Source organism: Lampris incognitus, chromosome 11, assembly GCF_029633865.1.
Source record: "Lampris incognitus isolate fLamInc1 chromosome 11, fLamInc1.hap2, whole genome shotgun sequence".
Taxonomy (NCBI): domain Eukaryota; kingdom Metazoa; phylum Chordata; class Actinopteri; order Lampriformes; family Lampridae; genus Lampris; species Lampris incognitus.
Window position 1 is genome coordinate 11582127 of NC_079221.1, and position 23776 is coordinate 11605902.

At 44.9% G+C, this 23776-nt stretch overlaps 1 protein-coding gene across 3 annotated transcripts; it reads right to left on the reverse strand.

Moving 5' to 3' along the window:
• Nucleotides 1-551: 551 nt before the first annotated feature.
• On the reverse strand, nt 552-22027 carry rev1 (REV1 DNA directed polymerase). 3 transcript variants are annotated; one of them, XM_056289124.1, is made up of 22 exons: nt 21737-22027; nt 20381-20456; nt 19097-19229; nt 13510-13678; nt 12783-13391; nt 11419-12260; nt 9989-10087; nt 9763-9879; nt 9116-9242; nt 8885-9013; nt 8624-8778; nt 8422-8541; nt 8081-8301; nt 7820-7992; nt 7473-7696; nt 6729-6925; nt 5983-6264; nt 5267-5363; nt 4235-4440; nt 3563-3713; nt 2766-2868; nt 552-2600 (listed from the first exon to the last, which is right to left on the reverse strand). In XM_056289124.1, exons 2-22 carry the CDS (start codon nt 20444-20446, stop codon nt 2489-2491), a joined length of 4332 nt encoding a protein of 1443 aa, XP_056145099.1. In that variant the 5' UTR covers nt 20447-20456; nt 21737-22027; the 3' UTR covers nt 552-2488. The 3 variants fall into 3 exon arrangements, with proteins under 3 accessions (XP_056145099.1, XP_056145100.1, XP_056145101.1); XM_056289125.1 differs by lacking the exons at nt 19097-19229; nt 20381-20456; nt 21737-22027 and adding an exon at nt 13973-14097; XM_056289126.1 differs by lacking the exons at nt 552-2600; nt 2766-2868; nt 3563-3713; nt 4235-4440 and having other exon boundaries at nt 5308-5422.
• Between the last annotated feature and the right edge of the window lie 1749 nt (nt 22028-23776).

Genomic DNA, 23776 nt, shown 5'->3' on the forward strand with positions numbered 1-23776 from the left:
CGCCTTTCTAGGCTTCTGTCGTAGTATGAATATGCTAGAAGAACCCCGCTACAATGTAGCGGTTTCGGTTATCCACCCGTCTAAATCTCCCTCTTCACCCTGCCCGCTAACCGCCTTCCCCCTGCCCCTAAACCCCCCCCACTCCCCCCCCAAATGCTCAGAATCACCTGAAATGCCGAGAAAAGTGGTTTTTAGCCATTTTTAGAAAAATGCATATTTATGCATAATTATGCATAATTTTAATTTTCTGGGATTTTTCCCTTACTCTCTGAGACAATACCTACCACCTCCAAAAAGAATTAGGATCATAAATGCTTTCGTTTTCGGTCCCGCTATCTACACTAACTAACACACACACACACACACACACACACACTAACACCACACACACTACGAAAATATGAGTAGATAATCCACATAAAATCATAGTCGTTATTATGACGGCGCGATGATTCTCTGTCATCGGTATCTAAAAATGTAAATGTATTATTATCTAGATTGAGCACATCCTCACTATGCGGGTCTCAATTAGTGGCAAAGGCGTTTACCAGTTAAAGCAAAGTCTCAAGTTTATTATCAAGTTTTAGAAAACATACAAATGATGTCACAGCTTGAGGTCTTCAGGCACAGGCCAGTTGTGAGAAGACAGACTGAGCAATTGTAACTCCTGGCCATTCCCTTTTGGAAAAACAAAAGACATAAGGAAAAACAAACTCTTGAATGGTCTTTTGTGTATGGATTACATTCATTTCACCAGTTTTCAAAAGATGTAATATATTGAATAATCTGTTTTTCCCTCCTATATGTTCATATAACTTTGAACCTTATCACCCAGATTCCTTATCTGTGGTGGCACATGTCTTGCATGAATGATGAGGTCACATGAAAACCAGGCTGTTGCCGCTGCAGTGAGTATTTGGCATCCTACCCTTGTTACTCTTCATTTATCCTAAAAACACAAAGATTTAGCCCAGACATGAGTAATTCTATATCACGGAGAGCCAAAAGTATGCAGCCAATCACTACACCACGTGATTTCACTGAAAAGTGACTAATCAGTAAAATCATCTGGTGTTGTAATTGGCTGGAAAGAAAACTTTCATACTCTTGGCACTCAGTGGTATAAAAATGCCTGATGTGGCCGTAAACCATATGCTGTCTGCAACACTTTTTCTTCTACACAGAACAGGAAACCAGCCACTGGATTTAGAGTAATTTTTTTTCTGTTACTGTGTAAAGTCAGCTTTAAACCTATCTTGGGTTCGGTGAAGCAGATTACAAAGAAGGAAACTTGAATACTGATATTCATTGAAGACACAAAGTTTGTATTAAATGTTGCATGCCATATGAGGAGGGGGGCATCTCACTTGTTTGAAAAGGTCATGAAATGCATAGGCTACTCGTTGATTGCCATTACCCCTCTCCACTTCCTCTGAAAAGGTGAATGCTAAAAGAGAAATAAACAACAAACTTCCTGGTTAAGTGCTTTGGCCCACTTCTATTTTCCATGTTTGCAACACTTATAAACATCTAAAGAGTGAAAAGATCTAGAATTGAAAGACATTTACTAAGAATACACTACGTGTAAACAATACAAGAGGAAAACCCTCAATGTACACTCTTGAAAGTTTTGAGAAGAATCTTTAAAAACATTATTTACATGCTATAGGAACAAAGTTTGGCACTTTTTTTGGAGAAGAGACAGGGAAAAACTAATTTTGCAGAAGGTTGTGTTTTGTCTGCTTTTTGGTGACATGGCAGTGGTTTATATCTCACAGGGCAATGTAACAGGATGGAGGGAGAAAACAATGCTGGAATAAAACCAAAATGAAAAATCCTAGATGTCTCCCTCGGTTGTATGAGTTGAGTACAGGGTAGAGGAACTTAAAAGTCTTATAAAGTCGTTCTGCATTTAAATGCAAATTAAATATTTTTGATCAATCTTTTTTTTTAAAAATGCAAAACCCTTGCTTGCATAAAGGAAACCAAACATTTTGTCAAAAGACCCTTCCCCATCCCCTTTTACTGTCAAGACTCAGGCAGCACCAACTTGAATCGGCTCAGCACTGCAAAATTCTGCAGCTTTGCAAGCAATGTTGTTAATTCTGATTGTTCTAACTGATAAGATTGTTGCATGTGTGTTTATTTTAATGAGCTGGGGATATATACGGTGGAAGGTTCCAGCCCTTCCCAGTTTGCAGTGCTCGAGAAACGATGATCCTCTGATCTTCCTTTGTCATATCCCCATCTGATACTGCGGGTTAGTCCTTCAGAGTAACTGGCAGTTTTCTTACTTGCGCATCAGTCTAAGGAAGTAGCCGTGAGCCCTCAGACAGACACTTCATGATGTCACAGTTGAGAAAGAGATGCAGTTTTGATCTCCATTTACCCCGAAAGGCTTCCATTAATAAGCCGAAAAAGGAATTTGGATGGCATAACTGTTAACCATGGTAGAAGAAGAAGTGGTGAGCATCACATTCCTTCTCGTTTATGCGATCTTGAGGGTGCTACCGTAAGATTGCTGCACAACCACCTGCACGTTGTCCAGGATGAAGTCAAAAGCCATGCTCCAGACAGACTCCACTGACTGCTGCATGAGCCTGCAATGAACCACAAGCTTATTGAACTTCATAAAGAGACCAAGAAAGGAACACATTAAATTATGCGCAGTTATTCAATTATGCATAAGTGGTCACTCTGTTCATGACATCCAGAGAAGGGATGAAAGCTGATAAGAGAGACGGAGCCACATAAAGCCAACCTACCGTTTCATATACTTAATGACCAGGTCCAGCTTCTCCAAGTCTTTATCTTCAATGAGATCAGTGCAGTATTTCACCACCTGTAGAATGTCCTCCTCCATGGGCTCTGAGAGGAAATGGGGGCCTGTTAACTCATTTTGCAACTCCAAACCATAAGACATATAAGAACTGTTCCTCAGTATCACACAAAGTTGGATCAGTTCATCTGGACACAACGTTTATTGGGAGAAACCTTTCATCACTCATCTAAGTGACTTCTTCAGTCTCAACTGACTGTAGGTATCCCCACCCTTATAAACAATACAATTGCACAATGACCGAACCAACGTTCGAGTTCATATGCAAATTGCTGTGACCATTAACTAGAGTTACAATGGCCATGTGTACTATTCACAGAGGATTTGGGAATGTTTGCAATCACAGCAGTGTAAAGAAGACGACAGATGTACTCTGAGACTAAGAGTACATGCTGTGATTGCAAATATTCCCCAATCACAGCATGTATGATGGTGACTATCCCCCGATCCTCTGTGAATAGTCCACATGGCTATTGTATCACTTACTAATGGTCACGTCAATTTGCATATGAATCTGAATGTTGTTTTCGGTCGTTATGCCACTGTATTGTTTATAAGGGTGGGGATACCTGCAGTCAGTTGAGACTGTAGAGCTCACTTAGATGAGTGATGAAATGTTTCTCCCAGTAAACATTGTGTCCAGATAAACTGATTCAACTTTTCGTGATTTCCTTACCTGGATTATTGAGCATACATCAACACATTTTGTTCCTCAATATATACCTGATATGGTGGTGACCCATTCCCGAAGGAGAGTCCTGATGTCTGTCAGGTCACAGGCTCCAGCTAAGGCAGGAGCAGGGCGGGGGATGAATTTAGACAGAGTCACTGGGATTTCCTCTTTTACTGATGATGTGGAAGGACTATGTTCAGTCTGTAAATGAGGAATAAGAGCACAAAGACTACTAAGGCCAAGCTCTGAACTGACTTTTCTCATTGTGGGAATGAAAAGCCCTCTCATATTGCATGCATGCATGTCCAATTCCCTGTTCTACTAAGGCCCCGCCATTGCACAACCTCTACAGCAGTTATGGAGGGTATTCACTTCCATGTACATTCTCTAATACACATGGAACCATCTGACCATTTCTTTTCATCTGCAGGTTTCTTTGGGGATTGTAACATATGCGGAGGCTCGTTCCATTTGCCCCCAAAATCCACCTGCAACTACACATGCACTCCAACACTTGTAGGAGTTACTAATTGTAATGGTGAGAACAAGGAGATGTGAAAAATGTTCTCCCTATGATGCCCATCTGAGCCATTCGTCCACTGTGCTACCCTGACACCCCACAATAAATAACACACTTGACATAAATAGCAACTCTATATCCAATATCACCCGATAACAAGGACCTTCATTTAATCTAGTTAGTAAAGTTGTGGTGGGCTCACCCTCAGTCCAGTGACCATTTCCCTGTTTTTTATAGCTGGAGGTAGGGCTTTGGCTGGACTGCTTCCTGTGTGCAGCCTCTTTAGAGGGGAGGTTCCCTTCTTAGTGGGGCTCACTGTATTCTTCCTCTTGTAGCGGCGTTTGACCCGACTGATGCCAATTCCGACACCGGACTTTTTCAGCTGCAACAGTGGATTCCTTTGCTCCACTACAGAAAAGGAGAGGAAAGAAGAATTTCAACAAAGTGATTTGTGGCTCAGTTTTTTTACCCTTCAACCACAGCACAAAGCTTTGAAGCTGAAATCCATGACTTTTTTAATAAATCGTCATTTTATCCATCTGAATTATGGAATTAGGTTTCGTAACACTACCAGTCATCTTTACCACGGTTGGAGACACTCTCCAGCCTCTGTATACCGCTACTGAAAGGTTTGGACCAGGTAGGACGAACATGAGAGGAAAAAGATTGAAGAGTGATGCTGTATTACTATACAACAGTTTTCCCATATCGTTTGGTGTAGTTTGTAATACATTAGACTGACTGTGTTAGCTTTGGTCCCACGATCCATTAAGATTATTTTTTTGGCATTTTCCGCCTTTATTCGATAGCGACAGTCGAAAGAGACAGGAAAGGCAGGGGAGAGAGAGGGGATGACATGCAGCAAAAGGCCCAGGCCAGATTCGAACCCAGGCCGCTGCAGTAAGGACTCAGCCTTATGTGGTATGTGCTCTACCAGGTGGGCCACCGGGGCACCTCTCAGGATCCATTTTTACAAGGGTGGGAACTGTTAACTGCTGAGCTGATCGCACACCAGCCACAATGGCTGCTACACTTTGTTTGTAGTCCCAGAAAATCCCTGTCTACAGATCTATTTTCTCTCTGCCTCCTACATCAACTATATCACAACACTGTCTTACTGGATGATTCACTCTGTGTCCAACGGAATCGCCACATCACGTTTCAAATGGGTAAAATAATGATTTATCGATGGAGGAAAATCACAGATTGCAGCTTTACTGGCGTTAGAACTTACACATCTTCCCCTGTTGAGCCTCTTGTCTGCGGCTGTAGGCAGAGCGCAGTTCTTCCTGGAGCTCTTTGGGAAGCGCCGCGAACACCTCCGGGTCAACCTACAGCCGGAAAATCCAGATTAGATCACCTCCATCTCACATTAGGTGGTGCCGATTTACTATGGTAAAATAGCTTTATTATTATAGTAAAGTCTTTTCCCCTTAAAATCCTATTGCGTTGCAAGCAGTAGAATGAAGGTGCGTCTCTGATATAAGTGGCGGGCTAAGAAACACCCCTCAGGCTGAGAAAAGGTGGACATTTAATACCATGAATGACAGCTCTTTGTAGATCACAAGTCCTAATCTTTTATAATAAATCTCTTTGTGATCTGTGTTTACCCCCCCCCCCAAAAGAAAACACATATCAAACCAAGGGTACAACTCAAATGAGCTAAAAACGATAAAACACCGAAAGGTTCAGCTGAGTTTAATAAGGACAAAATCAAAAGAGAAAAAAAAAATCTCATTGCAGCAAACCTTGGAAAATAATTTTTCCTTTTTGTATTTAGCAGCAACAAATGAAGACATCCAGCTCTTTGTCACAAGGCAGAGCTTGGTGAGGCCATCCGAGTCTCTGGGTTTCACAAGATTTATATTTCTGAGTCACTGGAGTAGCGATGTAAAAAGGAATATTAACGCTGAATGGCTCAGTGGACGTGTGAAAACGTGAAGATGGTACCTGTGAGAATTCAGGTAGCTCCAGTATGATGTTTGTGGAGCCAGTCTGACCCGGCTGGTTGGGGATCTGTAGAACCAGGGTCCCAATGGGCCGGGTGGATAACGGTGGGACGGAGGAAGAGGGAGGAGGTGGAGGGGAGCAGGGTTGAGGAGGTGAAGCAGAGAGGTTGGGACTGGGAGAACGGGGTACAGCGTTATTGGCCGTCCCATCTCGATGAGTCCATGACTGCTCCACCTGTTCTCTAAGCTCTGTAGGCAAAGCCTCCAATACCGAACGGTCCACCTGACAAACCATAACGCAACATAACCCATTAGAAATAGGACTGGGCAATAACTCAATATTATCCTTTATTGTACTTTAACGGTATTGTATCAGGATTAAATTTTGATATTGCCGAATTGTGATGCACAATTGTGTTATCTACATTAATGACAAGAATCTATGGCCTCAAATTTCTCACAACATGAGATGTGAAACGTTTGAAGGGGTATTATTTGAAAACTAGTTTTGATTTGATATTATACTTTATATTACCCAACAGTTCAATGTTGGACTCTTAAACATAGTGTTTTTGTATATATAACCAAATATTATGATATATATTGAAACCGTGTAAAATTCCTTATGATTGTGATAATATTACTTTTCATATCAAAGACTAAGTAGAACTGCTAAAAAATAGAAATAAAAAAAATTCTCAGCAAGTCGCTGTCTGTCAAGACCGGTTGTTAAAATCAAGTCATTACCTGTGACGGGGAGGGGACTTCGATGCTGCAGTTGAGTAGTGTTCGAGTGTGTTTCGGGGTTTGTTCTCGGCTGGTCCCTGGGACCGGTTCTGCAGGGGAGGGAGGATGGGGGGAGGAGCCCGACGATGGAGCTGCTGTGGTTGACGAAACCTTTTCCTTGTTTGCGGTGGTGTTGGCAGATGCGACACAGTTGGACACTAGTTAAAAGACAACCCATATATAGAAAAATCAATTAAGTCATTTTAGGACGCCTCATAGAGCTTGGGGATATATCGATACTGTGATTTGAGACCAAATATCTTCTGGGATTTTGGTTATTCGGGTATCGTGACAGTTTTTAGCTGCTGTAAGTAGTTTGCCATGGGACAAAATGTCAATCAGCAATAGCACAGAATACATTATAATGACAGTTATGCTGTAAAAGAGCTACACTTTTAACATTTTGGGGGACATTTTTTTACTTTCCATGCAGCAATAGCAATTTTCATCTTCTTTACCCAGAGTATTTGGAATATTTTCTTATTCAATTTTACATTTTATGCTAATTAATTCACACACCCTTTACTTACACTTTATTCTTGTTGTAATAAATATCTTTGTCATCTATCTTAAAAGGCTCTTAAAATTTTATCATCTTTAGACAGATGAAAATATGATACTCATTTTAGCTCATATCGCCAACCCCTAAAACATTGGACTGATTACGGGAAGGTCGCACAAACACACATGCACACGCACACAAACCTGTACTGGTGGATGCAGACCCCTGGCCAAGTAACATGTCTTTGATGGATCGTGTTCGGGGGCCGGTGGGGTCCTGTGGGATAGAGTGAGCTTTTTCTAGAAGCTGAACCTGGATGCCCACTCCTCTCATCTCCTCAACCTGGAGCTTCATGGTGTGGAAGAGCTTGATGACAGCAGATGCAATCAGCTGACCATTGTCGGTGGCGTGGGCCAGCATCACAGTCCTAACATATGAGGAGACAGGAATGAAGTCTTACAGATGGTCGATTCAAATAGAAACAGTGAAAAAGAGTGCTTCATCAGTCAGTGCTTCATGACCCTTCGAGGAGATGCCTTCTCTTTCTCACCTAGCAAGGTTGTCACAAATCCCATGGCCACCATATTTAGCTGGCTCGAGTGGCGCTCCTGTCTTGCGAACCATGACCTTTAGGGTCACTCTGCGACCCCTCAGCCCTGCCTCCTGGAGACGCTTCTGTACCTCCATGGACAGGTTGGTCAGGAAACACTCTGCTTCATCACCCTGGTTAATGCATAGAGATGGAGGAAGAGTCAGACAAGGAAGAGTGAGAGTGGACAGAGGACACAGTGGGAGAGGCGAAGAGACAAACCTTCGTGAAGCGGATGTTGTAGTTCATCTCAGCTGAGACAGATTTCCTCTCTTTCTCATAGCGGACAGGCCGGTCATCCAGGCCCCTGCAGAAACGGAAGAGTGTCTGACCAGTTCGGGGTCCGAAGCCTTTTTGCAGCTGAGACAGAGACAGCTGCTGGAGGTCTCCACAGGTCCTCACACCCATAGCAGCCAACTTTCTGCCCATAACGGGCCCTACGCCTGAAACAGTGAGGAACGTCAGCTACCGACAAGACCAATGTATCTGTTTGTATATTTCCCCTCGAATAAATAAAAGACTGCAGGTTTGCAAGCACACCCAGCAGGTGGTGCTGTATTTACCTGGCAGGCTGGTCACTGGCAAGTCTCGGATAAAATCATCCACCTCCTCCGATCTCAGAAAGTACTGCCCATCAGGCTTGGCCTTTCGGGTCGCTAGTCGAGCCAACAGGATGTTGGATCCTGAATACATTTGGAGATAGTTATCTTTATTTCAAAAACAGAGACTCAAGTGAGAAGAGGTTAGTGTGAGAAATGCACTCACCCATTCCCACAGAGGCAGAGCAACCCGTTTTCTCCTTGATATCTGCTCTGATGGATTTAGCCAGCTCATCCGGGCTGATGCCCAGTTCTGATAGCAGGGCAGAGCCATCTATCAGCACTTCATCACAGCTCAGAGCCTCAATGTCATGGGTATAGCTTGAAGAAAGAAGGAGAAGCTTTTATTTTATAACATGAAACACGTAAAGAAAAAAGAAATGCAAGAGACAATGTTTTAAACTACTAGATGAGTTTCTCTACTTACCTAGCCAGGATCTCATACATTGTGAGAGCCACATCTTTGTAGGCCTCAAAATCATACGGGACAGCATGCAACGTGGGACACAACTGTTTCGCTTTGCCAAAGAACATTCCGTTCCTCACACCTGCCTGCCTGTAGGACAACAGAGCCAGCCCGGTATCAGCCGCCTTGTAGCACAAAATACAGATGCACTTTTTTTTTTTAAACAACAAAATGTTTGTACGTGTTTGTTACCTGGCCTCGTAGCTGCAAGAGGCAATCTCTGCCATGGAGAGTGCAGCGGTGTCCGGTTCGACTCCATTGGAGTGGGGTGCAGGAGTGTCTTGTGTGGGTGTGCCCTCTAGGTCACTATCCATACTCTCTAAACACACACAAAATGGAGTCTTAATCAGTGATGCAAAATACTGCTGTGTGATAAAAGAAAATGGGCCTCAACCATTATATGTGCAGTTCAGAGGGTGGCGCCATCAGGGTTCCCACTTTTTTCTGGAATTCATTGTCCAGGACTTAACAGAAGGTCATATTATTCAGTATTAACTATCAGTGGAAGTCTCAACAGTCTCTAAATGGACTATATTACTTCTGGATATTCAACGAACATACCACCTAAACCTCAAATACTGACATGACATCTCAGTGGCTAAAACTATGCAATCCCAGCTAAAAAGTACACCAAAGATATGCCCTCTCAGAGTAAAAATAAGATTTTATAACCTTATATCACAATTTGCAATGACCTCAATAATATTTCCAGGACACTTTATATAACTATTTTCCAGGTGTTACTCATGACTGGAGAACTGGTCTATGAAATTTCCAGGTTTTCCGGGATGTGTGGGAACCCTGATCCATGTGAAATAAATTGGTTTTCACATCCTCACCCTGCTGAGGCGGGGCGTATTTTCTCTGGTAATACTGCTGCTCCAGCTGAGGATCGGCCAAAGGTCTGGCGGCCACTCGACCGGCCCCACGGTTACTGGTAACAGCTACAGGTTTCCCTGCAAGACAACAGGGGAAGGAACGCTGATAGGGTAACAGCTTTTGTTACAGCTCGGATGCATGTGAGGTTTTACACCAGGGAGAATTTTTTTATAAAGTGCTCTTTACCTTTGAGTTCTGGTCGATGGCTGATCCCCACAGATACAAAGAAACAGTCCATGTCCACATGAAGAATACAAGACTTAACACTGACTGGTGTTGACGTTCCTGATCCCCACAAAAGAAGAAAAAACCCCACCAGAAATCATTGTGAGTGATCCAAAATACAAAGACATGAGTAAGTTGGGTTTTTTTTTTGGGGGGGGGGTTCTCCCCTTTTCTCCCCAGGTGTAGCCGTCCAATTACCCCACTCTTCCAAGCTGTCCCGGTTGCTGCTCCACCCCCTCTGCCGATCAGGGGAGGGCTGCAGACTACCACATGCCTCCTCCCATACATGTGGAGTCGCCAGCCGCTTCTTTTCACCTGACAGTGAGGAGTTTCACCAAGAGGACGTAGCGCATGGGAGGATCACGCTATTCACCCCAGTTCCCCCTCCCCCCCGAACATGCGCTCCGATCGACCACAGGAAGCGCTAGTGCAGCGATCAGGACACATACCCACGTCGAGCTTCCCACCCGCAGACACAGCCACTTGTGTCTGTAGGGACGCCTGACCAAGCCGGAGGTAACGCGGGGATTCGAACCAGGGATGCCTGTGTTGGTAGGCAACGGAATAGACCGCTACGCCAATGAGTAAGCATTTTCAAATTAAACATGCATACTTGCATGCCCATAAGGCCCTCCGCAGTGTTGGCTGTTTTCATACCAACAAACATGATATCCCCAATAATTCTTCCATTGGTGTTGAAAAGGAGAGGGTTGATTGACATGTTTAGATTAAAATCCTTGAAGATTCAAAGGTTAGATGGGAGTGTCCAGGTGGCGTGGCGGGGATCACCAGTTCGAATCCCTGCGTTACCTCCGGCTTGGTCGGGCGTCCCTACAGACACAATTGGCCGTGTCTGCGGGTGGGAAGCTGGATGTGGGTATGTGTCCTGGTCACTGCACTAGTGCCTCCTCTGGTCGTTCGGGGCGCCTGTTAGGAGGGGGGGGGGACTGGGGGGAATAGCATGATTCTTCCACGTGCTACTTCCCCCTGGCGAAACTCCTCACTGTCAGGTGAAAAGAAGCAGCTGGCGACTACACATGTATCGGAGGAGGCATGTCTGCAGCCCTCCCCGGATCAGCAGACGGGATGGCTTGGAAAATAGGGTAATCGGCCAAGTACAACTGGGGAGAAAAAGGGAAAAAAAAAAAAAGATTAAAAGGTTAGGTTATGTCTCGTATTTTTGGTGACTGGATTTATGAAACATGACCGCTATAACACGTTTCATCTGATGCATTGCTTATAGATTTAAGCAGCGCTGGGTTGTTTCTCAGAGGTGATGCGCCACATTTCATCAACAAACCACAGTCTGGATTCATGGGTGAAAAAAAAAAAAAGTGTATCTCAGGAAAAACAACTTATCCCTTCCACAAGTTCGCCATTCCCCTTCCTACCTTGGTTGTCCGTGGACCGCAGAGCTGCGGACTTCCTCAGCCACTCTTTTCCCGGAAAGGTGGCGCTTCCTGCCGTTTGTCGTCTGCTGTGCAGCTCATTGACATACTCTGAGAAACCAATCCTCCAGGTGGAGATTTGGTGATAACGCGAATGAGAGTAGTATTCAGAGATTATGCCACCTGTCTGGGCCAGCGGCTGTGCCGAGGGCTTCGATGGGCTCTTTTCAGGATTAGATGGACCAGTGTTGGTTGAGACCTTGGATGTTTTTGGCAAGGCGGATTCAGATGGAAAGGCATTGTGGTGGCTTCCATTCAGTCGAACAGGAGAATGAGGAAGGGTGTGGGAGGCGGTGGGAGGACGAGTCTTTTCAGGAAAGGAATTTACCTGGCAGGGCTGCTTAGGACGAGGCGGGAGAGACTGCGACTGTGTGGCTGCTATGGCTTCCTGGTAGGAAGGTGGTGGAGGTTTGGGTTTGGGTTCGTTGGTGTCCAACGAACTGCTTTTGCGGAGAGAGACAGAGGACTGGTTGGAATGCGTCGGAGGGCTGTGGGGGAAAAGGTAGGGGTCCGGTTTTGTCAGGGGGTGAACGGGGGAGACTGGAGGATTCTTCTCTGGGGTTTTGAACCTGCGTTGGGGCAGGTTGACAGAGGACTGATCATCGGGAATAGGGGAGAGGTCCACAGGCTTTAAGGCACCGTTTAGAGGATGAGCGTGTCCGTTCGTCAGGGAGCTTTCCTTCACTTCCTGCGGGGCTCTGACAAGACAAACATCCTCGTTGTCCCACTCTTTCAATCCATTCAAGTGGTTCAATACCTCCAGTGACTTCTGTAAGGATCCATTTCTGGCAGAGAGAAAGAAAACAATGACTGATAGGGCTGGACAATACTGAGAAAATCTTTCCAATGATTACCTCAATGTTGATAATGAGACAATATTTTAGTTATGTCTATTGGTGACTTTCACAAGATATTTACATACCAGTAAATGTAGATAAATGAATGATCATTAGAAATATGGATATGATGACCAAGCAGGTAGAGACATTTATTGTTCATGTCACACAGCTACAACAGTCCAATAAATTCAGAAAATTGTTTACTGTAATGCAGCCTTTAAGTCCAGGGAATGACAACATTTCAAGTTATATCACCATATTACCAGTCCCACAATACATCTATTCTCATATCACCAAATCCATAGCATATCCATATGTTGCCCAGCTATGTCAACCCACTCTTTGTATCAATGACAAATTACAGTTTACATGACTGTCGAATGTCTTGACATACAAAATGTGAGTTGTGTAAAAATCTGCTGATATGAGCAGAAAATATCTTTACATTCAAAACCAAAACAAACTTACACTTTGAAGTCGGGCTCCCTGTAGCTGCGACAGAGGGGATTAACGTTGGTCTGAGGCTGTGCGTCAGAAGGTTTCTGATGCTGCAGACTGGGGTGAGACACCACAAGGGCAGACTTTGATTGGCTGTAGGGTGGCGGAGGTCGAGTGGAGCCCGGTAGGGGCTGTTCCAGGCTGTGTGGATGGGTGATGGGGTTTGTGTTGGAGATAGCGTGGTCGTGTAAAGCGCTGTAGTGCCTAGGTCCTGTGGTGAGATGTCTGTGCTGGGCACCCGGATGGATGGAAGTTAAGTTACTCGGTCGGGGGTTGACGAAGCCAGCTATGGGGTCGTGTTGGATAGTCTGAGGTTGGAAGTTGCTGGGATGTAGTTTGGTGTGGCTGGGGCTGGAGGTGGACTTATAATGGCAACTAGATAAGGACTGCTCATGGCTGTGGACAGGGTCCTGGAGGCTGCCTGGGGGCAGACCAAGGATTTGTCGGAGGCTATGTTGCCCGTGGCTAGGACCCGCCGTCTCCTGTGCCTGGCACTGACCCACGCTGGAGAAGCTTAGGCCTTTCTGTTTAGCATAGAGCTGGTATGGCAGGTAGGAGAGGAGACAGCCAGCCTTGATGCTGTGTTATTAAAACAAATGACAAGAGTTCAATATTAATTTTAAGACAAAACAGCACCATCAAAACAACAAATAATCTTTAGAGAATACAACACACAACTCCCAATGATTTCACAGACCTGTCAATGATCCAGTGTGGCCGGACCACCTTCTCCCCTTTAAGATCTTTAATTTTGCTGTTGGGCAAGTTATTGGCGATGATGTGGGTGGTTTTGGAGCGAGAGTAGTAGACATGAAACTGGCCTCCATGCAGCATCATCAGTCTGCGCAGCTCATCAGCACTTGGCTCTGTTAAAAATAAAATGAAATAATAATAATAATATTTTTTTTTAAATCACATTGGATTGGTTAAAGCTGTGATCTTGAGGATTATTGTTTTTGTCTGACTTAGTGACACCTATAGACACAGTGGTAACTACAGAGTGATTGAGGAAACCAAATCTTGCTGATCCAATTGAAATTACAGAGATGCTAGTGCCATTATGCCAGAAGCCAAACAAATAAAACGTGGTTTCATCTGGATTTTAGCTATTGAAGTTGTCCTTTCAGGCGGCACGGTGGTGCAGTAGTTAGCGCAGTCACCTCACAGCAAGAAGGTCCTGAGTTCGAGCCCTGGGGTAGTCCAACCTTGGGGGTCGTCCCGGTTCGTCCTCTGTGTGGAGTTTGTATGTTCTCCCCATGTCTGCATGGGTTTCCTCTGGGTGCTCCAGTTTCCTCCCACAGTCCAAAGACATGTACGTCAGGTGAATCGGCCGTACTAAATTGTCCTTAGGCGTGAATGTGTGTGTGTCGGCTCTGTGATGGACTAGCGGCCTGTCCAGGGTGTCTCTCCGCCTGCCGCCCAATGACTGCTGGGATAGGCTCCAGCATCCCCGCGACCCTGAGTAAGAATAAGCGGTTTGGATAATGGATGAATGTTGTCCTTCCTTTTGGTGAAGGTCTTTTTTGAGAGCTTGGTCAGCCACATTTGCTTGCCAGGCACAACACCTTCACTTCTTCAAACTGCACGACCAGTCTTCTTTGCCCATCAGACATGAACACATGAAGCAGGAAAGTCCTACACAACAGAATGACGATGTATATTTGTGGATTAGCTATCAACTTAAATACGCCTTCGATAAAAAGCATCAAAACGGATATTTGTTTGCAAGTAAATCTTTGGGATTGTAGCTTTAAGGGATGGGGCTGTCATAACATACAAAGACAATACCACACTTAACTGTCATTCAGCTTGCAAATCACCGCCACCCGCCCCGCCCCACCCCCGGGTTCCCCCCGCCCGACCCCGGAGAAGCGGCTGATGATGAGATGGTGAGCTTGCAAATCGTCAACCTTCGAAAAGCACCAGACAACAAATTCCTGTAACTTATATTGATAAAACGTGCTGTGTAACTGTGGCAAACAAGCTGCTTCTAATACGTTGTGCTTCATTTTAAAGCAAAGCCATAAAATCCATGAATCCTGGAAAAACTGTAATTGTTATCAGGCTGGGTAACTGATGGGCCGGACGCTGTGTAAGCGAAGGAGGTTAGTGTCAGACACAATTGGCCGTGCCTGCGGGTGGGAGGCCACATGTGTGTATGTGTCCTGGTCGCTGCACTAGCGCCTCCTCTGGTCAGTCAGGGTACCTGTCCGGGGGGGGAGGGGGAACTGAGGGAATAGCATGAGCCTCCCATGCGCTACGTCCCCCTGGCGAAACGCCTCACTGTCAGGTGAAAAGAAGCAGCTGGCGACTCCACATGTATCGGAGGAGGCATGTGGTAGTCTGCAGCCCTCCCTGGATCGGCAGAGGGGGTGGAGGAGCGACCGGGACAGCTCGGAAAAGTGGAGTAATTGGCCGGATACAATTGGGGAGAAAAAGGGGGAACCCCCCCCCCCAAAAAAGAAAAAAGATTTTACTAAACATATTGGTATAAATATAGTAAATATGAAGTACAACTATAGTAATCATTAAAGTGTGAGTGCAGTAGTAAATAATCCTGTGTTCATATTTTAATACATATATTTGGCCGAGAAAAACCGACTTGAAAAACCAAGCTAAAAATAAGCTACCTCACTGAAACACACACACACACACACACACACACACACACACACACACACACACACACACACACACACACACACACACAATCTTAGTGGGTAAATTTTTTTTGATTTTATAACCCAACTTTACAACTTCACATGACCTCAAAAAAAAAAGAAAGATGGTTACACTTTCTATGAAACTTGCATCTATAATGCCCTATAAGCATCTATAACGCCCTATAAGTGTAGCTATAAGTCACTGCAAGATTCATCATAACCATGTATACACGCCCTCACAACACCTCATAACCACCTTTATGATACATTGTCAATTTAAAACGGATTTATGCATTATAAATATCATTATTAGCCTGTTTATCTGTCAAATGTCATAATGCATCATAGCCAACTTGTTTTGCTGAAGTTTTATAGAGATGCATAATGACACTTCAGTGCTTTTTCAGTCTTCAGCCATCGCCGTTAGTCATTGTAAAGCCGTTAGTCATTGTAAGACACATTATAGGAAGGTATGGGCGTTATAGATGCAATAGATGCTTATAGGGCGCTATAGATCCAAGCGTCATAGAAAGTGTTACCAAAAAGATTTCCAGGACATTTGACCAGAGATGTTGCAGGATGCGTGGGATCCCTGTACATTTGTATTCCGGTGTATCCGAGCCTGAATTACAACTTCACATCTCCATGCAAGAGTAGGTAAAGAGGTATGGAAAGGAAAAAAAAAATCAATGACACAGCTTTTAAGTCAAGCGAGCGAGCCTCTTCTCCTTGCCTTCCTCTCGGGTATTCTTAGTGATCATTTACATTTCCCATCTTTCGCTCGAGCGGATGACAGGGAACCGCTGGGAGAAGTTGGCAAACTAGAAATGTGTGAAAAGATGTTAAGAGAGAGGGAGGGAGTGAGAAATGCATTTTAAAAGAGGAAAAAAAAAATCCCCACTACATGTTGAGACAGTCTTGAGTCAAGAGAATAAAGCGGCGTGACGACAACCACCACCTCTTACAGTGAGTCACAACGGGGTTTGCCGTGACTTGTGTCTGAAGCTGAACCTCGCGTGAACTCGCCCGGTTGGGCGGTCTGCTCGCTCGCCACCATCCCTGCCTCTCATTAGTGACATTAAAGACAAAGACCACTTTCCTGCGACCAGAGAAGAGTGGCCATGCGTGAATGTGACACCTTGCAATCCATTATCTCGGTAAGGACCGGTATCTGGAATTTAGGGGCCTGGAAACAAGTGTTCATGCTGAGGACTCGCACTGTGGAAAATTTTTCCAAACCCTTTCATTCTACATTTAAAGAGCAGCCACGAGGAAGGAAAAAAAAAAAAAGCAACACAATTTTATATTATAACAGACCGGAGGGCAAACATCATGGCTGTAGTGATGTAGGTTGGGTGTGGCTAATACGATTTGGTCACAGTCTGCGTTTGGCTGCACAAATGCAGAAGGGCCATAAGGCCGGAGCCACGAGTTTCTGCAAACATGTGGTAAAAAAAACCTTTACCACAGCTGTCGAACAGAGGAAAAGTTGCAGAAACAACTTAAACCTACGACATATTGCTGTTGTGTTACTGAACAGTCTCAGTAAAGACCTGAAGCATACGCATGATTGTGTTGTAATACGTTTTAAGCCTAGCCTACACCTGCTTTATTGATTCTTTATTGTGTCAAATTCAAAATAAAAATGCAGACGAAATGGCTTAATAGTTCTGTGATACAATAAATTAATGTGCAAATTAGAATCATTAAAGGTTAAATCCATAATAGCATGCACCACCACGACTATGTGGAGTACTGCGGCAACACAAGCGCTCTACTGACGACAAGAGACACGACATAGTTCATCATCAGGAATCAGGAACAATTTATTGTCATTTCTTTCATGTACTTGCATACACAAAAGAAACGAAATTCCGTTTCCCCAGCCCACAGCAATGCGATATGAAAAAGACAAAAACACACATCCCAAATTTCCCAAAAATTAAACCACCAAAAACAAAGAGAGAAGCAAAAAAAAAAAAAAACTAAAAACACAGTTCACTCAGTGCAACACAGTCCAAAAATTCCACTGTCCAGAGAACGAACGCCAGCCAGGTTGACTGTCTGAACTGCCGGTCTGCATGGGCTAGCAGTTAGCTTAGCCTGCCCTGCTTCCGCATCCTGTCAGACTGCCCTCGGTGTTTCCTCTTCGGGCGCAGCTCCGGCAGGGCCGTGGTCCCTGGGCCCACCGGACACAGCAGACCAGGCTCCCCCAGCTGATCCAACGCCAGCCCTCCCAGCCAGATGCCTTCGAGACACCTCCCCACACTCCACATGACGACATTAAAACAGTCAACTCTAGGCGCCGCTGCCAGACCGCCCTCGGTGTTATCGGAACTGCTGGTCTGCACGGGCTAGCAATTAGCTTAGCCTGCCTTGCTTCCGCGTCCTGTCAGACCGCCCTTGGTGTTGCCTCTTCGGGCGCAGTTCTGGTCAGGGCCATGATCCCTGGGCCCACAGGATGCAGCAGACCCGGCTCCCCCAGCCGATCCAGCGCCAGCTCTCCCAGCCATCAAACGAAGACAAAACAAACTTAAGATGCAGATGTGGACAAAGACACTTCATGGATGGTACTGGGAGAGGCCGCCTCAAACCTAAGTTCACGCCACCATCTTTCCACATCGGTACTGGGTGAGGTCACTGCAAACGTGAATTCGCGCCACCATCTTCCCACAACGGAAGTGGGAAGATGGTGAATTTGTTAGAGAAATGGAGACGACTGAAAACCATAAAATTGAAAGTGATGTGGAATCGGCTGGATTTTTTTTCGTCATTCGCAAGTAAAGTGAACAACATTTAGTGTAACCAAAACAACAGAAGTGGGGCGGACCACCGCTGTGTGCATCAACTGCAGATTGTACCTTTAAGTTAACACATTCCAGAAGAGGCTGAGATTAGACCACTTTTTGTACAATTAATCTCATATAGGTCAATACGTTTCATATACTCACCAACAGGACTGCACTACCACCTCGAACCCTTGAGCAATTTAAAATTAAATCTACAATACAATTCAGTGTGCAAAAAGTGAAGCGGTCTGAATACTGTCTGAAGCCACTGTATATGTACTGATGACTTCAATGCAGCCTGTACACCTTTTACCTCATGAAAATAGTGCTCAGCTGTGAAACCGATAACAATATAATAGATTTAAGATTTGCTTACAAGCAGTACCTTGTGATTTTTTTCAGTTTTACTCATTGAACTGTTATTAATTTTCATCTACCTATATACACACACACACACACACACACATATATATATATATATATATATATATATATATATATATATATATATATATATATGAGAGCGACAGACTAGGGGAAAATACCTATATACGGTTGGTTATATTTCCATTTTACATTGGTAATAGAGTATGGGAAATTTTATTACAGTCCCAATTTTATCATTAGTTAATAAAAGTTTATAAGCTCCAGAAAGTTGAATTCAACTTTATGGGATTTCCTTACCTAGATTATTGAGCATGCATCAAGACAAGTTTATCGGTTGTTAGAAAGTGCAGTAGTTGGGCATGTTGTTGTGCGTCTCATCTATGCAAGGTGAAATAAGATAAAGGGAGGCGATGACAGAGGGAAGATTTTTCCATGTTAACGGTACCTGTGTATCCATTGACATAGATGGCAACACCAGCGAAGATGTTGGAGCAAGCCCCTTCTTTCTGCTTCTCTCTGGGGGCATCGAGTCTAAACTGCTCATCCAGCTTCGAGACCTTCGCCGCCATGTAACCGCCCTGCAGACAAGAAAAAGACAGGAAAAGAGATGCCTGGAATTGAGTAAAACAGTTTGAAACCAGTCATGAATGCGGAATAGCAGGGCCTGTAATGAGGACTTGTGCAAAAATATTTCTTCATCTTTCATACAGAACACCTGCATGAAGCATGCGAGTTATAAATTTGATAAGAACATATGGGAGGCATTTATAAACAATTCATTTGCATTTAGATAATGTGATAAGAGAAACCAAACGCAGCAAGCCATTTCCTCAGCGGAAAAAAGGAAGACAGAAAATGTTGGGAGGAGGTTCAGCGCGAGGTGACGTTCAGCTTTCAAAAAAAAAAAACTAAAAAAAATAAGATTTTCACACTTTCATCCAGCCAGACGGGACCTGGGAGGGGAGCTTTAATACATGGGAGCAATGTTTTTTTCCCCAACTACTTCAACAAAAACAGAAACAGCACTTTCACTTTCCATCTAAATAAAGCGTATAACTTACTAGGGCTGGGCGATATTGACCATATCATATATCAGGATATTTCTGACAATGTGATGATATTTTGCAGATGACTATTGGTGCTTTCAGAAGATATTTACATAATAGAAAACACTGATAAATGATCATATGTGGATATGATGACCAAGCAGGTAGAGACATCCATAGGTCATTTCGCTAAAATAGTGGAATAAGTTCAGAAAAGTCTCACTTTACTATAACGCAGCCTTTGAGACCAAGGAATGACCACATTTAAGTTATATCCCCATATTACCAGAACCACAATCCCACAACACACCTAGTCTCAGATCATTATATTCATATTCTATCCAGATATTACCCAGCACTATAACTTACCTTTTAGATCTGAATTTAGGCTATAACTTACCACTTAATTTGCCATCTAATTAGTTAAACGTTAAACAGACCCCTAAACTTTACATAGACCAGCTACAGCGAACCTATCCACACATACAACAGTGTTGGATCAAAATGGTGAAACATGGGAAGCATTATCAGTGACTAAAAAATAACAAGATTAAAACATCAAACCAATTAGTTACCCCTGAGTTTGACATCTGTGTAGACACACATGCCCCATAAAGGCATATGATAGGTGTCGGGGGCGATTTGGGATAAAGGCAGTGATTATAAGATAGACAGACACTCACCCTCTCAGCCCAACCATTGTCATCGCCGGCATTGGCTCTCTTCTTTGCCCATCCATCTCGACTCATACTGAGTCACCTGGAATGAAAGGGGTGAGGAAGAGGAGGCAGAAATAACCAAACAGACAGGTAGCATATACACCTTCATCAATAAACACAAACTCAAAGCTGGGTTGGAACAGTCCGAAAGCAGACTACAAAGAGTTTACTAAGTTCAGTCCGCTCACCTTACTTGCTGCATTCAACTGTATTTAGAGTCATATTTGAAAATGAATCTAGATAGTAAGATTATGACGGCCACATCTTTAAGCCGGGTAGCCCGGTAACACGATTCAAACCATGGCATAGCCAGACTTATTCAGCTCATGCGGAAAACAAGAGCTATCCTACAGGAACTGACAGTGTCCGTCCTTGATGAACTGCTACGTTTTACCCAAACTGAAGTAACCCGGCGAGTTAACTCATAATGTAATAGTAATGTTGTGCTGCAGACTGCAGAGTCATTTCAGGTGAGCGTCGAGGAACGGTCACGTGACAAGTGACTTTGAACGTGACTTGTCACACTGACTGGGTTGTGTCTGCAGACAGACAGACAGATAGGTATTGATCCCCAGCAGGACAACACGCAGTAACAAGAGCAACAGCAGGAGTCATGTAATGAGATAAGACGATAAAAACACTCCACTTTTCTGAGAAAGAAAAAAAAATCCTGAAAAAAACAAAACAAAAACAACCTAACAAACAACGGTGACGCGGGTCGACAGGCACGTTGTTCGGAATGCACAGGAAGTACAGCTCTGCAAACGAGCCGCCGGACAGCATCCGTCAACCTAAGTAGATTATATACGTATATATATATTAATACTGTTTAATGGTGAAGGGGTCAGCCTAAGGTTTCTAAACGTGCAAGTTAACGTGGGTTTAAGGAGAGAGGTTGCTGATTGGGGCAGGGGGCACGGCCCCCGGCGTTGACAGCTAGGTTAACGAGTATCAACAACTAGAACCGACGCCAGTTCCTGAACCGATTCGCTCAACCCGCACGTTCAGCGTTCGTGAGCCGCGCATGTCGCTGCACCACGACGCGGCTGAGGTCGGCGTCAATTCGAGCACAACATAACACAATATAAATACCCCCCCTGCCCCCCCCCCCGACTCGCTCAGAGTACAAGTACGCGACGTGTTGGCGGCGGGACGGGTTTGTGTAACTGACCGACAATGAATCGTTCGCGGGGTGGGGGGGGCTTCCGTTGTTCTTGGGGGAGCAGAAATGTTGAATCTCGACCGTTAAAGAAGACACACACACACACAGTTTGTAAACGGCCGTTCAAAGTCTCTCGCCGACGGAAGTGACTCTCTTACCCTTTATCCTCTCAGGCGGCCGCCTCGCCGCCGCGACCGCCGACTTCTGGCAGGGGGAAAAGAGCCCGCAAAGCCCGACGCCAACACGCGTCGTGCACGCCGGATCGAGAGGAGGCAAGGAATAAAATAAAAAAAACCCGAAACGAAACGAACCCCTTCCTGGAGACACTCGGAGGGGGGGGGGATGAGGGGGGGGATCTGCTCCTCGGCCTTCACTTTGCGCTCCTACCGATGCATTCCGGTGAACTCGGGCTGTCCTTATTTTGTCACGCTGCCATGGCTGTTGGCGGATTTCGTTCGCCCTCCCTGCCTCTGCACACTCTCCATTTCTCTGACCGCCTGATCCTTTTTGCCCCCCCACTCCTCTAAACCCTCCCGGCTCCTCCTCTCGTTCGGCTCCGGTTTGGGGGGAGTTGTGCTGTGAGGCTGCCATCGTGCGGAGGCCGCGGTGTCTGGCATTTCAACTGTTTTGACGCAGCGCTGGAAGGCTGGGTTTCAATCGGGATTTATTACGGTTACGCTTTGAAACGGGAACGACGTTTCGGCCTCTTCTTCTGCGTTCACGGTGGTCGATGCAACTTTTCTTTCGTTCTCAGACTTTACGGCAACTGTTTGATACGTTATGAGGAAAACAGTGCGCCGTGGGTAAACGAGGCGCAACGAAGTGAAAGAACATGGGAAACGTGAGGCGGTGTATAGGCGATTGTTGTACCCCCAAAAGAATATGCGTCAGGTGATCCGCGTAACGCGCGTGCATTCACGCAAAGTGAATCTTGCTCGCCTTTGTCGTGTCATTTCATTTTCACACAAAAGGAATTAAAAACAGATGTAGATTGTTTTAAATTCTTTTTAAACTATTTTTTTTAGATTATTAACACGGTTTTGCTAGCACGCCGAAAGCGTGCTAATTGCAACTGGAAAAAAACGCCTGGCCTTCCGGCGTGCTACTTTGTTTTTCAAGCAGTTTTGGGTGATCTAGAATGACAACCAAAAAAGAAATAATAATAAAATAAAATAAACCATCTAAAAATCGCGAAAAGGGTATTCTTTTAATGCGTTCTCACGACACCGCGGATACATGGGAACGATATTCCTTTGGTGATGCAAAATTCGCCACCACACGCCTCTGGGCAAACACGCGCTTGCCGTCTGTCATGCGACAGCGGGCCAGTCGCGTGAGTCTGTGCTCTCATTCTCTTTCTGTCCCCGTCGCCCGGGGACGGATGTCCTCAGGAAACCTGGCACACGCATTCCCGGACCGGAGCCGGCCGTGACGCAGACGCGCGGCCATGTGCAGAATACCGAGGGGGAAGAAAAGCGTGAGAGGACCCGAACATGGTGGCCCGCTTCCACGCTGCGAGTAGGACAAAGAACCATAGACTGAACCGAGCTCCATTTGAGAGACACTACGGTGTTCCGTTGGGGCAGATTTAGACCACGTATGTTTGGAAATGTTCTGACAGGTGAGAAATGCCAGCTCCATGTTTTTGTTTTGTTTTTCATTTACCCAGATGAATGACGCCAAATAGATTAGGTACATCATTTTCCCGCCAACGTTTGATGGCGGCATGGTACAGCTCCATTCAAATAGATAAGCGCTAATACAACCCTATCCATGCGTAATAGTGCATGTCCAAACGAAAAGGATGGCGAGTCGAATTGTGTGACGGAACAATAATAGGTCACTGTCCAGGGAACTTGGTAGTCCGGAGAGGAGGGGGGGGGGAAAGAGAAAAAAATTGTCTTGTCTGGAGTTGAACTAGTTTACAATGGGATATTATTGATCCAAAGGCTTGTCATTTCCCTCAGAGCCTTCTTATTGGCTGTCCTCTTTAACTGTTGCTATGGCAGCAGACATCGGATGCTGAGGTTTCACATGCTGAGGTTTTCTATTGGTGCAGAATTGAGTCTAATGTGGTGGGGAATAGAAAAGAGTGATGTGTGAGAGAAAAAAAACCGGCTCTCTGTAGAACTGGCTTGGGTTAATGAGTCCGTCTCTCCCCCACCTCCCCTACCTTACTCTTTCCCTTCTTGTGTGTG

Coding starts and splice junctions, on each gene's coding strand:
- rev1 (XM_056289124.1), bottom strand. CDS start 20,446: ATGAGTCGAGATGGATGGGCAAAGAAGAGAGCCAATGCCGGCGATGAC. Junction 6,265..6,728: donor AAGTCCCCTCCCCGTCACAG/GTAATGACTTGA, acceptor ATGGTTTGTCAG/GTGGACCGTTCGGTATTGGA. Junction 2,601..2,765: donor GTCATTAAGTATATGAAACG/GTAGGTTGGCTT, acceptor GGTTCATTGCAG/GCTCATGCAGCAGTCAGTGG.